Source organism: Polistes dominula, unplaced genomic scaffold (assembly GCF_049000335.1).
Source record: "Polistes dominula isolate Pdom_NZ unplaced genomic scaffold, Pdom_raw_medaka contig_373, whole genome shotgun sequence".
NCBI classification, from domain to species: domain Eukaryota; kingdom Metazoa; phylum Arthropoda; class Insecta; order Hymenoptera; family Vespidae; genus Polistes; species Polistes dominula.
In genome coordinates this window covers 5,950,874-5,968,553 of record NW_028300899.1, presented here as the reverse complement: position 1 = coordinate 5,968,553, position 17,680 = coordinate 5,950,874, and the positions used below count along the sequence as shown (strand labels likewise).

General features: G+C 34.4%; 1 protein-coding gene across 1 annotated transcript in view; it reads right to left on the bottom strand.

Moving 5' to 3' along the window:
• The window catches only part of LOC107074638 (sallimus), a 138,040-nt gene that overhangs the window by 60,242 nt on the left and 60,118 nt on the right, over window positions 1-17,680 (bottom strand). Inside the window, 26 exon segments of the mRNA XM_089179482.1 lie at window positions 499-628; window positions 722-888; window positions 965-1,121; window positions 1,207-1,545; window positions 1,624-2,353; window positions 2,612-2,951; window positions 5,047-5,233; window positions 5,306-5,477; window positions 5,554-6,073; window positions 6,147-6,545; window positions 6,628-7,630; window positions 7,692-10,393; window positions 10,474-10,728; window positions 10,823-10,966; window positions 11,043-11,559; window positions 11,633-11,772; window positions 12,224-12,396; window positions 12,477-12,699; window positions 12,944-13,345; window positions 13,861-14,262; window positions 14,675-14,818; window positions 14,900-15,154; window positions 15,256-15,798; window positions 15,869-16,449; window positions 16,528-17,005; window positions 17,080-17,625. Of these exon segments, the coding sequence (XP_089035608.1) occupies window positions 499-628; window positions 722-888; window positions 965-1,121; window positions 1,207-1,545; window positions 1,624-2,353; window positions 2,612-2,951; window positions 5,047-5,233; window positions 5,306-5,477; window positions 5,554-6,073; window positions 6,147-6,545; window positions 6,628-7,630; window positions 7,692-10,393; window positions 10,474-10,728; window positions 10,823-10,966; window positions 11,043-11,559; window positions 11,633-11,772; window positions 12,224-12,396; window positions 12,477-12,699; window positions 12,944-13,345; window positions 13,861-14,262; window positions 14,675-14,818; window positions 14,900-15,154; window positions 15,256-15,798; window positions 15,869-16,449; window positions 16,528-17,005; window positions 17,080-17,625 (11,649 nt within the window).

The following is a 17,680-nucleotide window of genomic DNA, read 5'->3' as shown; positions in this document are numbered from 1 at the left end:
AATTAAAAAATGTTTTTTTTTTTAATTAAGGGATTAAAGTTAAATTTTTTTTTTTTTTAATAGACTCGTTGGAAAAAGGGTTTTTTCAAAACAAAAAAAAGAAAAAAATAGGAAAATGGGTTATATGGTTTTTTAGAGTAACGCAATAAAAAGCGAAAAAAAAATAAATATACTCATGGGTTTACCATCGATGGACCCCCATGGGCACACATAGAAATTCGTATAACATTTAAAACAATAATAAACATGAATCAACAAAAAATAATATCTGAAAATTACGAAATTGATAATACGTGTTTTTAGTTATGACCTTGAAAACATTTTTATTGTCTCATCTGTGATACGAATTTCTTTTGGCAGTTATCTAAAGGTACGTGTTTTTGTTCTTTTCTTTTTTGAGTTTCTTTTTTTTTTACTGGATCAATCCAATCGCGTTTCGTGTTAGCAATTGAATTTTTTACGGATGTTTTTTTTCTTTTTTTTTTTTTTAATTCTTACTTTTGACGATGAGTTTCGCAGATGTTTCTACGGTACCGGCCGAGGTTGTAGCTCTGCAACTGAACGTACCAGTGTCCTCTTCGTAAGTTGTTGCGATTAACAATACAGCGTTGTTGCCCTCATGAATCATCTGAAATTTTAATCAACGAGAACGTTTTTATAAGAAATCATTCATTCAAATCATGATTCGTTCAAATATAAACGTGTCAAATGAATTTTGTACCTGAAAATCGGGCGACTGAGGTATAAGGGCACCTTCCCTGTACCATTGAATCGTTGGCTTTGGTTTAGCTGGTGTAACCTGAGTTTTAAATTGGGCTGGTTGTCCCTCAGAAACTATTTGATCTTTTAACGGTGATAATTTAGGCAAAATGTCAGCCGCATCCGGAGCTAAATTATATAAAATAAATTTATGAAAAATTTGTTACAATTTGTAGATTTGTTTTTTCTTTCTGTTGATCCTTACCAAGAACTCTCAAATTTGCAGATGTTGTAACATCACCGGCAGGATTTTTGGCGATGCATTTGTAAACACCTTCATCTTCAGGAAATGCTTCAGTTATTTTCAAAGTACAAAGATCACCATCCTTTTGCATTTGGAAATATTTCGACGGTTTGATTACCTATAAATTTTATTAACAATTATTACATTAATAAATTGTATTCTATTCTCTTTTCCTCATGATAAAATGATTTATTCGTATTTACCTTGTCACCTTTTTTCCACTGAACAGTGGGTACAGGTTTTCCTGTAATTTTGCATGCAAATGCAACTGAAGTTCCTTCCTTGATTGTTTGATCTTTGAGTGGTTCTAATACAGCAGGTGCTTTTTCAACACCAGGTGTTGTTGGTTTGGCCGTTTTTGTTGGTGATTGTGGTCCTCGAACTGTACATTCAGCATCACAACGGGCTTCACCTGCACTGTTTATTGCAACGCATTCGTATTTACCCGAATCGTCTGGTATCGTTTCCAAAATGAGCAAGGTGTAAATGTTATCTTCTTCTAATGTCTTATAACGAATATCAGCCGTCACTTTTTTACCATTCTAAAAAATAAACAATTGTATGTTGGGTTTGAAAGAATAAAAAACAATTTGTTGCAATTAGGTAAATGATAATATTACCTTCAACCAATAAACATCCAAAGGTTTGGTACCAGTAACTTTGGCATCGAATCTTGCCAATTGTCCAGTTGTCACTGAAGTATTTTGAATTGTTGATAGAAAACTGGGTGGTACGATTCCACCTCTACCAGGTTGTCTTCTACGTTCCTCAACAACCAAATTGGCACTGCATTTAGCTTTACCTCCGCGATTTTCAGCAATGACTGAAAAAACTGCTGAGTCTTCCATAAATACTTGACGAATGATCAATACAGATTTCGTACTGAACGTATAAATTTGTAAATCAGGTGAATTTTTAATTGGAAAATCTTCCCTGTACCATTTAATGGTTGGCAATGGATCACCGTCAAATTCAACCTCAAATCTTGCTTGTTCCTGTTCGAATGCTCTACATGGTTGAATCTTTTTCGTAAAAACTGGAGGTTTAGCAGGTTTCACTTGTCCTTGAACAACACGTTCTTGAGTTTGAGCTTTGTGTTCAACTTCAGTTGTTTCAGTTGCTGTGATTTTTCTGGTTATTTCTAAATCACCTTTTACTTCTTTCTGAGTTTGTTTTTGTTTAGCAACGTGAACTTCTCGTCCATGAACCAGTGATTCTGAAGGTTCTGGTGGGTACCTTCCAGTACCCTTTACACGTTCAGTATCGATATCTACCTCGGTTACGTGTGGTTTCTTCACGAATTTTGCTTGTGGTGGTGGTTGAGTTGTTTCTTTTATATCCTGCGTTTCACTGGAATTTATTTAATTGCGATTAGGTATATTAAATTTTTAATAAAATTATATATATAAATTAAATATTTATAATAATTATATTTAATATTGTTATTTTTATATTTATTATATATTTATAATAATATATAATTATTAAATACATATAAATATATATTAGAAAATTTTTGAGAAAAAAAAGTAATTTTTTTGACCCACCCTAATATATATATATATATCTTATCACATATAAATATAAATAATAAAAAAAATTACTTACAGACTTTCTTGATATTTTTGTGCCATTCCTTTGGCCATAGAACTTGATACAACTTTGTCACCAGGTATTGCAAATTGATGAGAAGATTCCCTCAATCTGGATTCCTTTAATACTTGTTCCTCTTCCAAGCTCATCAATTTTTGATAATAATCCTCATTCTTTTTACTCTTAACAGATTTTTGCCATTCTGCTTCAGGTTCTTTGAATACCTTTTGTCCAAGATGTTCCGTAGCAATTTCAACACCTTGTGATACTGTTTGATGACGTTCTTCAAATACACGCTCGAGTTCTGTGTTCTGTCTCTCCGATTGGTATTGGGTTAGTCCATAATCGTACCAAGCTAGGGAACAAATTGATTAGACCATTCGTTCGTACATTTTTCCCCCACATGTCAATTCTTTTTTTTTTAAACAACAACGTATGTCGATTTATTTTTTTTTTATCTTCGTCCAGTTGAGGAAAAAACAAAAATTCGATTTTATAAATTTCGTAGTTACAACGATATTTTTTTTGAAGTTTGAAAACCTAAAACTTTGATAAAACTTTTGATCCAATTTTATGTTTAAGGTTTGTTTAGTTAATTTTTTTTTGTAAACACAATTTGACAATTGATTTGAAAACCTAAAACTTTGATCATTGATAAAACTTTTGATCCAATTATAAAATACTATAAAAACATAAGTTAAGAGGTTTAACTTAAGGTTTACAGTTAACATAAGTTAAAGGTTTATTTAGTTAATTTTTTTTTTTTAAATATAATTTGACAATTTTGTTCGTTGATTCGTTGCAAATATCTACGAAAAGGTTTTTCAAATTGGAATAATAAATAATGACACAGTACTTCATTGGCGATGCAACACATTTCTATCTTTCCAACTTAATCCCAGGAAACAATTATTTCAAAATTCGGCAAAATAATCGGAGACAGAGGTGGACATTCAAAAAAAAAAAAAAAATTTCATTCAAGTTAGAATACGTGGTGTTAATACACGATTTGTACCCAAACCTTTTTTTTCTATTTTCATTCTATTTTGCATTTTTTTTTTTTAATAACGTCAGTAACAATGGTACACTTAGATCGATCATTCTGTACCCTTCGTCACGTTTGAAGGTTTACCTTGATTTTCCAAAGACATGGAAATTGAAAAAATGCATTTTTATATTTTTTTTTTCATAATACTTCATATATACATAATTCATATTCACCATTCATTGAACACATTTTATTTGAGACACATAATAATCATCAGATTGATTTTTAAGGATATGGACCAACGAGGATTTAATTTCAACAAATTAAAAACTAACCCAAAGAAAGAAAAAAACACAGAAAATACAATTCTCTAGCATAATCAACTAAAAAAACTAAAAAAATAAAAATAAAAATTAAATAAAACGATCAAATAAAATAGGACACACAAAAATAAACACTGAGGAATACGGAGCTCTACTTTTACAATCTAAAATTCATTTATTTATTAACAAAAATATTTTTTTAAATAATATCAATTTTTTATCCACGATCGAAAAAACAAAAAACGTGATTTACGTTCAACAATAAATAACAAAATATGAAATAAAAAATCAACAATTAGAGCCACAAAAAACCCGTTTTCTCCAGTGCAAGAACAACAACAATAACAATAATAATAATAATAAAAAAATTAATTGATAATATTAACACTCGAAGAAAAATATTCCGAATATTTTTCTCCGTGTTAATAAATTAATTTTTGTAACATTCGTGAAACATGATAAGTAGTAGTAGTGGTGGTGGTTGTAATATTGGTGGTATAAATAAATAAATAAATTAAATAAATAAATGCTCTATCCATGACTTGTCATACCTGAATTGCGTTAATCCATCGCGTAATGCGTAATTCGAAGGAAGGTCTGTCACATTGCTCGAAATTCTCGTCCGATTTCCAAAATCCCAAAGAATTAGAAGAAGAAGAAGAAGCTGGTAGCGAAGGTACTCGTAGGGATGATTTGCCAGATTATTAGGACAAGGTCAATTGGATTGATCAATTGGAATTAATAGGAATTAGGATAAATAGATTTGCAATAGGTTTGATTGTGTTCAAATTGTCTCAAGTGTCATTTGTTTCTTAATTGATTAATGTATATATATATATATATATATATTCTTATAATGTGTCGTATCGTTATATATTTTTATGTACTGTGTTTTGCGATTGTACGCATTTGTAACACCTCCCCCTTCTCATTTGTTGCTATCATTATATTGATCATGTGCCATATTGTATCATTGTTTTCGGTTCTGCTTAAGTATATTTTGTTCAGTTTTGCTATTTGCATTCTTTGTATCAATATTTCTAATAATTATCATATATATAGTAACCAATTATAATATTGATACAAATTAGCATATTTGTATAATAGTGTTTTGATATGATCGTTAAATTCAAACTTACGTCTCGGTGAATTCTTCAATACACCACGATAATCGTCGCTACGTTGTTTAACAGTTAAAAATGTTTCCGTACGTGATTCCCCAACTGAACTTCTTGCGATTACTTCAACCTTTCCGTGATCATATTGTCTGGTTTTTGGAATATCAAGATGATACATGCCGTCATATGTCAACTTGTAACGTGATCCCTGTAACACGATATTTATTTAAACAATGATAATCTAATTAATTGTATAATATAATTAAATAAAACCACATACATTAACAACAGTGTGTCCATTAAGAATCCACATAACACGTGGTCTTGGGTGACCCGTAACTCGGCAACAAAATCTTGAACAGTCACCTTCCTCAACAGTAACTGGTTCTGGTTTGCTAACGAATACCGGTGGTGCACGTACCTTTTCTTCTTCACCTTCATCTTCAGGAACACTGTAAAGAGATAAAAACATTTATTAATATTTATTATTACAATTGAACAATAATATGATGTTGTTAATTATCATACATCTGCCATGCTGCTTCCATTTCACGAATTTTTTCAATACTCTTCATACCCTTTGGTAATTGGGACTCATAAATGATACCAGGTTTTCCTGCTGTACGAATAACAGCTCTAGTTTCATCCATTCCGTATAAATTGGTAGCCCTGCAAAGATACTCTCCACTATCCTCAGGATAAACCCAACCAAAGTTCATAGCAACATAACCAAAATCGTAGATTGGTGTAAATCTGTTTTTATGGGGCAGTGGTTTGCCATTGAAGAACCATTCAACTTTCATATTTGGATCACCAACTGGTGCCAATTGACATTCAAATTTGGTACTGTTCATTTCAACTAGTTCAACTTGATCCTGTATTTGAGTGACGAAACGTGGTGGTTGTTTTTTATCAGCATCGTAAAGGTCATCTTCAGTCAAATGAACTTCTGAGGTGTACTTTTTAATAGTTGCTTCCATTTGCATCAAAGCTTCTGATTTTTTCATGCCTTTTGGTACTTGATTTTGAAGAATGATACTTGGTAGTTCTGAAATACAATTTTATTGAATGAATTTTGTTAAACTTTGTGTCAATATTTTTTTTAAATAAAAAATACATACTCTTGCAAGACACGGATGCTTTTGTAGTATCTTCACCAAGATCATTGATAGCTTTGCAAACATATTCACCAGAATCTTCAGGATACACGTACAAAATATCCATAGATACGAAACCCATATCGTAGACAGTTCTGTATCTGTGACCAGCAGGAATAAGCTTTCCATTTCTGTACCATACAATGCGTAAGTTAGGATCATCTTTTGGTTCCACTCTACATTCGAACCTGACTGGTTCTGATTCGTCAACTGTAGCTGATTGAATCTGTGTAATAAAACGTGGTGGTTCACGTGGTGCTTCCTCAGCTGGTGGTTCACTGATAGGTCCACGTTCTAATTCCTTTAATTTTTCTCCACTCATGCCTGATGGTAATTGGGAATCGAAATCTATCGTTTTCTTAGCTACAAATAAAAGAATAAATGATTAAATATTTGCTAGAATTTGTTAAATGAGGATAATTGTTTTTGTTTAGAAAATACTTACATTTACATGTTATGGTTGCTTTAGTTGTTGCAGTACCCCATTTGTTGGTAGCCCTGCAAACATATTCACCACTATCCCTAGCATATGTGTAAGACATGTCCAATGAAATAAAACCAAAGTCATTTATCTGATGTACGCGAGAACCAGTTGCAAATGGTCTACCATTGTGGTACCATTCAACACGCATAGTTGGATCACCGACTGGTTCAACTCTACAATCGAAATGACTTGGACCAGATTCCTCAACTTCGATGTCTTTTAATTCAACGATGAATCTTGGTGGATTAGGTGTTTCTTCTTCAGCTAAGATTTCATCTTTCTTGTAAAGGGATTCTTCTAATTTTTGAATACTTTCAGTACCAGTCTTGAAATTGCTTGGTAATTGTGGTTCCAAGATGATACCTTGACGACCACGAATTTGCAATTTACAGGAAACGGTTGCTTCCCCGTGACGATTGGTTGCTTTGCACGTGTAAAGACCAGAATCTCTTTGATAACAATTGGCTACTTCCAAAATGACAAAACCAAAGTCATGAATGGTTTTTATTCTTGTACCAGCTAATAAAGGCTTTCCATTATGGAACCATTCGACTCTCATACTGGAATCGTTGATGGGTACGAGTCTGCATTCGAAATGAGCTAAAGAATTCTCAGCAAGTGTTAAATCTGATGGAGTTGTGATGAATTCAGGTGGTTTTCCCGTATCATCGTCAGGAGTTGGTTGGCCTGGTTCATTTCCAAGACCTTCAAGTTCGGCTATCTTATCGATCGTACTTTCCATACCTTTTGGTAATTGCGATTCAAGAATGATACTACGTTTTCCTGTACATTTCATAGTACACGTGGTTACTGCTTCACCGTAATCGTTAGTTGCTCTACAGCTATATTCTCCGGAATCTTCAGGGTAAATTGGTGAGATCTCCAAAATAACGAAACCGAAATCACAGAATGTTCGAAATCGTGATCCTGTTCGAAGTGGTTTACCATACCAGAACCATTCAACCTATAGAAACATAGTTTTTATTTATTGTTGGTCAAATTACATGATAATAACAAATACATACCTTTAATCTTGGATCATCGGTAGGTGTAAGTCTGGCTTCGAAGTGTGCACTTTCACCTTCACGAAGACCATCGATGTTGCTTAAAGGTACAGTGAAAACTGGAGCTTTTCCACGTTCTTCAACAGTTTTCTCATCTTTGGTACGAATCATAGAATCTTCTAAGGTTTGAATCTTTTCTAAACCACCTTCCATTCCTTTTGGTAATTGAGATTCCAAGATAAGACTGGACTTTGAGAAACACTTCAAAGTAGCCTTAGTTGTATCCTCGCCATACTTGTTAAATGCTCTACATTCGTATACACCGGAATTTTCTTCGTAACAATAAAGTATGTCAAGAATGACTATACCAAAATCATGGAAAGTTCTGTAACGATGACCATGCGGTAGTTTTTTGCCATTATAATACCATTCCACTTTCAAATCTGGATCATTAACAGGTGTCAATCTGGCCTCGAAATGAGCAGATTGTCCTTCAACCAGTTTCGTGATATCAGCAATTTGGGTAATAAATTTGGGTGGTTCGGCAACAGGTGTTGTCGGTGTTGTTGGTTGTTCACCACCATAACTTTCAAGTTCACGAATCCTAGCAAGAGAATCAGGTTGCAATGAATCCAAGTATACTCCACTTTTACCGAAACATTTGATGGTTGCTTTCGTATAATCCTCGCCATATTTGTTGCTTGCTTTGCATACGTATTCACCAGTGTCGTGTGACATGACTCCAGCAATGTCCATTACGACGAATCCAAAATCAGAAACCATCTTGAAACGTGAAGAATGTCTGAGTGGTTTTCCATTGTGGAACCATTCAACTTTCATATGTGGATCACCAACAGGAATGAGAGTGCATTCGAAGTGTACAGATTGTCCATCTTTCAAACCTTCCAAGGATTGTATATGGGTCGTGAATTTTGGTTTTTGTCCTTTAGATTTGTCTACGCATTCTAATTCAACACTAATTTCCGCTTTACCCCATTTGTTCGTAGCTCTGCAAGAATAGGTACCAGAATCTTCAATTTTAGTTCCCAGAACTTCCAACACGACCATTCCGAATGCATAAACGGTTCTAGTACGATGACTAGCTTCCAATGGTTTACCATTATAGAACCATTCGACTACCATTGTCTGATCACCAGTTGGTGTTAACGATGCTTCGAAATGAGCAATCTCACCTTCAGATAGATTGGTCAGGTTCTCGAATTGTGATGTGAAAACAGGTGGGTGTCCTTCTTCGCTTTCTGGTAAACCACCTTCCTGTCGTTTCAGTGATTCTTCAAGATCTTGAATGGCTTCCAAACCTTCCTTACCTTTTGGATGTTGAGATTTCTCGATAACACTTTCTTTAGTTGAACAATATACCGTAGTAGATGTAAAAGCTTCTCCAACTTTGTTATAAGCTTTGCAAGTATAAATACCAGAATCACGATCATAAACATCAGTCAAATCCAAGGTAACAAATCCAAAATCGCTGGTCATCTTGAAACGGGCACCATGTTCTAATGCTTTACCATTGAAATACCATTCGATTTTCAGATCAGGATCATCTTTTGGTTCGACTTGACCTTCCAGATGAAGAGGTTCAGATTCACCCAATTTGAATTCTGGTTGAAGTGGTACAGTCCAAATTGGTTTGGGGTATTCGTGTTCAGGTTTAGCATCGGGTCTTCTGTATTTGGATAGATATGCATCTTCAGCTTCTTTAACTTTTTCCAGACCAGCTTCACCTTGCGGATGTTGGGTTTGTAGGTAAATACTTTGTTTGCTGGTACATTTAAGTGTTCCAGATGTTTGTGCTGTTCCTTTAGAGTTAGTTGCTTTGACTGTTACGATACCTGAATCCTCTTCGTAACTATGAGTAATATCGAGTGCAACGTATCCAAAATCGTATGTTGATTTAAATCTGGCACCAGTTGGTAATGGTTTGCCATTCATGAACCATTCGATCTTCATAGTTGGATCCTTCGATGGTTCTACGTTACACTCGAAATGAACGTTGTCACCTTCGACGCATTCAACATTGTTCAAGTGGGTTATGAAAACTGGTTCTTCGTATGTTGGTTCAGGTTGTTCAGTAGTACCAACTTGTGGTTGTTCAAGAGCATCGATTTTAGGTAATGCGTCTGGATGAAGAGTATCACCAAGAAGCCAATGACGATCCACGATCTTCAAACTACAAGTAGACACAGCTTCTCCAAGTAAATTTGTAGCTTTGCAAGTATAAATTGCTGAATCGTCTGGTCTCAAACCATTAATGGACAACGTGACTAAACCAAAATCAAATGTACTACGTAATCTTGTACCGGTTTGCAATGATATACCATTTTTGAACCATTCTACTCTCAAATTAGGATCAGCTCTTGGTTCTACTTGAGCTTCTAGATAAACGTGTTGTCCTTCAATCAATTTATCATAACTTTCTAAATGTTTGGTGAAAACTGGTGCTTGTTGTGGAGTTGTATCAACGAACATCTCTGGTACTTTATTCATTTCAGCTTCCTTTAGTTGAATCTTTTGCCATGCGTCCGGTTGTATACTTTGAGCATCAATTGCAGAACGTGCTTTAACTTTCAATGAAATCGACGAAACAGCTTCACCACTTTTGTTGATAGCCTTACAAGTATATACACCAGAATCTTCTGGTATTACTTTCAATATGTCCAATGTTACATAACCAAAATCATGATTTACATGGAAGCGAGATCCTGTAATTTAATGATTAATATTAACATTTGAGAATATTGTAACTCAAACATAATAATTTTGAAGGATTTATAAGACTTACCCATTTTTAACTCGACTCCATTCATGTACCATTCAAATCTCAAACTGGCATCACCCACGGGTACAACTCTACATTCGTATCTGGCAAGCTGACCTTCCCAAAGTTCTGTTGGTCCAGTTAATAATTGAGTAAATATTGGCTTGTCGAAAACCTTATCTGGTTCTTCAGCACGACTAGGTCCTTTATCAGCTTCCAATTGTGCAATTCTACGTTGTGCTTCTGGGTGTTGAGTATCCAATTGTATACTGGCCTTAGCTAAAAATACACACACACACACACAAAGTAATGAAATTTCTTATTGAAGACTGTATATAAAATAGGTTATAAAACATGGTAGAAGAAAACTAACTTTTTATTTTCATCGATGCTGTAGTAACTGCTTCTCCAAGTGGATTAGAAGCACGACACATGTAAACACCTTCATCTTCATCACGAACATGTGTAATATCCAAAGCCACGTATCCAAAATCGTGAACCTTTGTTATACGTGAACCTAAAATAAAACATTTTATAATATTCAAAATAATTTGAGTAATATTTTGTAGTCAACAAAATGTTATTTGTCATACTTGTTTCCAAAGGTACTTCATTCCTAAACCATTCAACTTTTAGTGTAGGATCACCAACAGGTATCAATCTGCATTCGAAATGAGCTGTGTGACCTTCGGGTATAGCATCGATATTTTGTAAGGGTTGTGTAAAGACAGGTCGTTGTCTAGTTTGTGGTTCCGGTATGTCTGGTCTTTTCCATGGTTGTTGTGCTTCAAGCTCACGAATCTTGTCCATTCCTTCTGGTCTTTGTGAATCCAAGATTATATTGTCACGGGGTATTACTTTAAGTTCGATTGAAGAAACACATTGTCCTAATGTGTTGATTGCTTTAACGGAATATTGTCCTGCATCTTCTGGTACTGCATGACTGATGTCCAATGCAACGTAACCAAAATCAAATGTCATATGGAAACGGGATGCTGATGGTAATGGTTTGCCATTGTGATAGAATTCAATTCGTAAATTGGCATCGTGAAGTGGTTCAACTTGGCATTCGAAGTGTGCTGTTTGACCCTCATAAACTTCAGTAGTACCCTAGAAAATAATCATCCAATTTATTGGCATCTCGTGGTCGTCACTGTTGTTGTTTTCATTTTTAGAAATTTACCCTAAGTTCAGAAACAAATCTGGGTGGGGTTACTGGTGGTTCTTCAACTTCTAATCTTGCAGGATGACCATGAGCTTCGAGTTCACGAATCTTTTCTAAACCATCTGGATGTTGAGTATCCAAAAGTATACTGCGACGAGCTGAATAAAATAATACAAATTTTAGATTGTTTATTAAATTAATAAATTGTTTGATTTCATAATAAATTGTTCACTAACTTGAAATAATATTCATGTTATCATCGTCTAAATGTAATACGTCTTACAGGACAATGTTTGTTAGGATCGTGTACAGTTATTTTAGGTGATTGGGAATACATTTTACTTGTAAATGATTTTTTACAGTGATACGTGTTAGGTTCGATTGATTTACAAGGTACTGAACAACAATCCTTTCGTATATTTTCATTAGTAAATTTATGCTGAGATTTGGAAAATTGTGGGAATTCATTTTTATATGTTGGGTAGGGTTTTTTTTGGAGGTAGGAATCGGGTGAACGATGTTTATTCGATTTTGCTGATCGTGACAAGGACATATGTAAATTGTTAATATTTATTTTTGAAAAATATTTGAAATGAAGTATAAACTTACAGCCAACTTTAATTGTGCAGGTATTAACAGCTTCTCCAGCCAAGTTGGTTGCTTTGCACATGTAAGTACCTGCATCTTCTGGATAAGTATACAATATATCCAATGCAACATAACCAAAATCGTGTGTTGTACGGAAACGATGACCAGTTCTTACTGCCACCCCATTTACAAACCTACAATTTTAATATTAAATTAAATTCATTGATTTTACATAACATTAATTAACCCAACATATATGAAATGTTATTCGTACCATTCGATCTTCAAATTTGGATCGTTGATGGGTTCTACGCGACATTCCAAATGTGCGTGTTCACCTTCCTTTAAATGATCCAGATTGTTTAATGGGGTTAAAAATACAGGTTTTTGATGAACAACTTCCTTTTCAATTTCTTCTTTAATCTCAACAGTTTCTAATTCACGAATCTTTTGTAAACGTTGTGCATCCAATGTATCCAAATAAAGACCTTGTTTAGCTGTAAATAAAACAAAATCACAGTTTTAATATTTTATTTTAATTTTTATTTATTTAAATATGTTGTACTTGTCAATTTTTTCAATGATATAATTTTTTTGACGTACGTTTATCATTTGTTTTGAACAAGAAAAATTTATATTATTTATACGGTTGTACAAAAAATACACCTGACCAATTTGTATATAAATTTCAATAGAAAAAATATGATTTAATAAATTGATATTTTTTTTTATTTAACTTACAGTCTACGCTGATGACACACGTGGTGACAGCTTCCCCAACAGCATTTCTGGCTTTGCACATGTAAGTACCAGAATCTTCTGGGTAAGCATAAAGTATATCCAAAGCAACATATCCAAAATCATAAGTAGTTTTAAATTTGTGTCCTTGAGGTACAGGTCTACCATCTCTGAACCATTCAACGATCATAGTTGGATCATTAACTGGTGTTAATGTTGCTTCTAAATGAGCACTTTTGCCTTCTGGTAAATGTTCGATATTCTTCAATGGTCTACCAAATTTAGGCTTTTCAGCAATTATAAAATCTTCTTCCTCGGTACGTTTGTAACGAGAATCATCTTCAAGATATTGTATCTTCTTAAGTGCACTTTCATGTTGGGTTTCGCGAATGATAGATGAACGTGCTGAAAAAATTAGCAAATTATGTTACATACAAATCTGATGTGATACACACAAACTTACACGCAGTTAACATTCGTAGAATGTCATTCGAGTACATGGAATGATACTTGCAAGCAATAAACAAAAAAAAATAAATAAGGTATATACACAACAAGACAAAGGATTGATCAACCTAATAACTGAACTGAGTAATAAAATAAAAAATAAGGGAATCTATGCAAGGAATAATAATCCACCTACTGTCCCCGTATTCACGCAACGCACAAACAAACATTGAACAACAACAGGTAATCTTCGCTTCATCGGCACAAAAATCTATCGATAACTTGTATCTAATTATCATTTGTAACAATGTAGACGAAGATATAGATGTTGGGGATAAAAAAAAGCACAAAATACTTATTGGAAAGATAAAGAAGCACATAAGCTCAAGTACCTATCAATCTAAAATATGTTATCGTATATCATTGATATATAATTGCTGTTCTTGTTTTTTTGACATTTGATTTTTACTCACATTTAACTTCAAGATTTATCGAACTCTTGGCCGATCCCAGTTTATTGGTGGCCTGGCAGGTGTAAGTGCCGGAATCCTCAGAATAAACTGTCAGAATGTCCAAAGATGCGAAGCCAAAGTCACAAGCTGTTCTATACCTGTGACCGGTGGTCAATGGTTTACCATTGTGGAACCATTCCACCTTCATGTTCGGATCAGGATAGGGTTCTATACGGCACTCGTAATGTGCACTTTGTCCTTCGACTAATTTCGAAGGTCCATTTAATTGAACAGTAAATGAAGGTTTTTCTTTCACAACTATCTCTTCTTCTTCACGACGTTGATATTTGCTTGTGTCTTCCAGGGCTTGTAGTTTTGACAATGAACTTTCGTGTTGAGACTCGAATTGCAGGGCTGCTTTTGCTGTGTCGTGGGAACAGTTATTTGTCAGTGTAATTTGTTGTTATTATGATTATGATTACGTTAAGATATATTTTATTAATGTTGTTTTAGTTTTTCTTTTTTTGTTTGTCTGAACACCTAACAGGGTTTTTGTTCTCAGTGTTCGATCAAAAATTGTATGAAAAAAATACCAACGACGAAAAATGGTACATCATACTTCATTTCATGGATTGGTCACTCTAGGATGACCAAAAAAAATATATTTCACAAAAAGTAGCAATAATTTGTACTACCTTTAAAATAAACAACATTTAGCAATTTAAGCGTAATATTTTGTACAGCGACAAAAGCTTAACAAACGTCTAACTATTTGCTTACTAAGCAATCCCGGTTTTTGTTTTATTTATTAAATTTTACCCAATTGTTTACTTACATTGTACGAAAAGTGTTGCTGAAGTTACGGCTTCTCCTAAATCGTTTGTAGCACGGCAAGTGTAAGTACCAGAATCTTCAGGGTTCACGTACTTCATGTTCAATGCGACGTATCCAAAATCGTGCATAGTTGTTACCCGATTTGCTAAAAGAAAATATTTATGTAATATATGATTGAATGTGAAAGTAAATGACTTAACTTTTGTATCAAACATTTCTAACTTACAAGCAGCAATGGGTACACCGTTACGAAGCCATTCAACTTTGAGTTTGGAATCACCAACAGGTATGACACGTGCTTCAAAGTGAGCCGCTTGATTTTCAGCAACTCGTAAATCTTTGATCGGCATCGTGAAAACTGGTGCTTGGGTGACCGTTTCTTCTTGTACGGTTTTACGTTGGTAACGTGATGTATCTTCCAAGTAACGAAGTCTTTCCAAAGCTTCCTCGTTATGGGATTCCATGTAAATTGATTTTTTCGCTGTTGAATAAATTACAATTGAAATAATTATTAATATCCATTAACAATAATTATCCATTAACAGATTACATTTTGAAATATTTAACAATTAATAAACTTACAATGTACTACAGCAGTTGCTGATGTAATAGCTTCACCAATAATATTTTTAGCACGACATGTGTATGTACCAGAATCATCTGGATAAGCATACATGATATCCAACGCAACGAAACCAAAACTATTGGTCTCAACAAATCTTGATCCAGCTTTAACTGGCATATTATTATGAAACCATTCAACTTTCATCGTCGTATCTGACACTGGTATTAATCTGCACTCGAAATGAGCTCTTTGTCCTTCCTTTATTTCAACATTGTTCAATGAAGTTGTAAATATCGGTGCTTGTGTCGTAGTTTCTTCGATAACTTCTTGACGATGATACTTGGAACGATCCTCGAGATAATGAATCTGTTCAAGGCCACTTTCGTTACGGGTATCGGTTAAAATTTGTGCAGTTGAACGGCATGACAATGTGCAGGATACTTCATCGCTACCGACAAGATTGACAGCTCGGCATGTGTACGTTCCAGAATCTTCAGCGATCAAATCGATCACGTCCAATGCAACGTAACCAAAATCGTGGATTGGACGGAATCGGTGTCCTAAAGAAAAACAAAACAGATGGATTATATTTTATTCTTAATAAACGAATTTGTGTTTTTGATAGTTTACCTATTGTAACTGGACGACCATTCTTATACCATTCTACTTTCAAATTGGAATCAGTTACGGGTTCAAGTTTGCACTCGAAATGAGCGTGTTGTCCTTCCCGAAGATTTTCTTGATTTTTAGGACTAGTAACAAATTTGGGTTTAACTGTGACAACTTCGTCAACCAATTCATGTCTTTTATAACGGGAAGCATCTTCCAAATATTGTATTCTTTCTAAACCTTCTGGATGTTGAGATTCTAACAAGAGATCTTTCTTAGCGTGTACTCGAACCGAACACGAGGTGACAGCTTCACCCAATTGATTAGTTGCTTGACAAGTGTAAACTCCAGAATCGTCAGGATATACACCAAGAATATCCAATGCAACATAATCAAATTCGTAAGAGGGTCTAAAACGGTGTCCAGTTTTAACTGGTCTTCCATTGACGAACCATTCTACTCTCATAGTTGCATCACCAACTGGTTGAAGACGACACTCGAGATGGACGTTGGTTAATTCGACAGTTTCAATGTTATGCAATGCTCGAGTAAATTGAGGGGCTTGCATTACGGTGACTTCTTCTTGTTGAGTTTTACGATATCTAAAAAACAGATAAACAAATCATTTCAATTGTTCAAACACATTTTTATTTGATTCATCGTCAGAGTTTGTGACTAACCTGGATGTATCTTCTAACATTTGTATTTGTTCAAGTGATTGTTCATTTTGAGTTTCAGTAACAACGTCAGATCTACCGATGACTCTGACACAAGCTGAAGTATGAGCAGTACCAAGATGATTGGTAGCCCTGACGGTATATTCTCCAGAATCATAAGCAGTTGAATGTACGATATCCAAAGCAACGAATCCAAAATCATAATAAGTTCTAAATCTTGAACCAACTGTTACTGGTCGTCCATTTTGGAACCATTCTACTCTCATAGTTGGATCCCCCATTGGTTCTAAACGACACTCCAAATGAATATTTTTTCCTTCGCTTACTGGTTTTGGATCACTCAATGGTTGAACAAAAATTGGTTTTGATTTGGATATTTCTTCGATGTGATATTGTGGTTCGATAAATTTCGATTCTTCGAGACGTTGTGTTTTTTCAAAAGTACCACGGTGCATGCTGCTTGTATCTACGCTTGAACGTGCTAAACAAAAATGATCGTAATATATTTTAATTAGGCCAGTTTGAGTTAAGGATAATCCTAAAATCAATACTCACTTTCTACGATCATGGTTGCAGAAAGTTGAGCTTCACCCAAAGCATTTCTAGCAACCACCGTATACGTCCCAGCATCTTCAGGTCTAACTTGAAGAATATCAATAGCAACATATCCAAAATCATGATAAGTTTGAATCCTATTAGCAGCAGTAATGGGTTTGCCATTATGATACCACTCGATTTTCATAGTAAGATCACTCTGAGGTTCGACACGAGCTTCAAAATGGGCTCTCTGACCTTCCACAATTTTATTAGTTCCTTTCAATGTGCCTAAGAAACGTGGTGCTTGTTTAACCTGTACTTCTTCTTGCACTTGACGCATATATTTGCTAGAATCCTCAAGAGTTTGGATTCTTTGTAATCCAGTTGGATGTTGACTGTCATAAATGACATCGTTTTTGCTAATGACGCTTAATTGTGCTGTTGTATGGGCCTCACCAACTCTGTTGTAAGCACGGCATGTGTAAATGCCAACGTCATGAATCGTCACGTATTTAATAGTTAATGCAACGTAACCAAAATTAAAGAATGTTGTTATTCTTGAACCTTATTGAATAAAAAGAAACAAAAATGAATTTGTGTGAAATAAATCCTGTAGAAA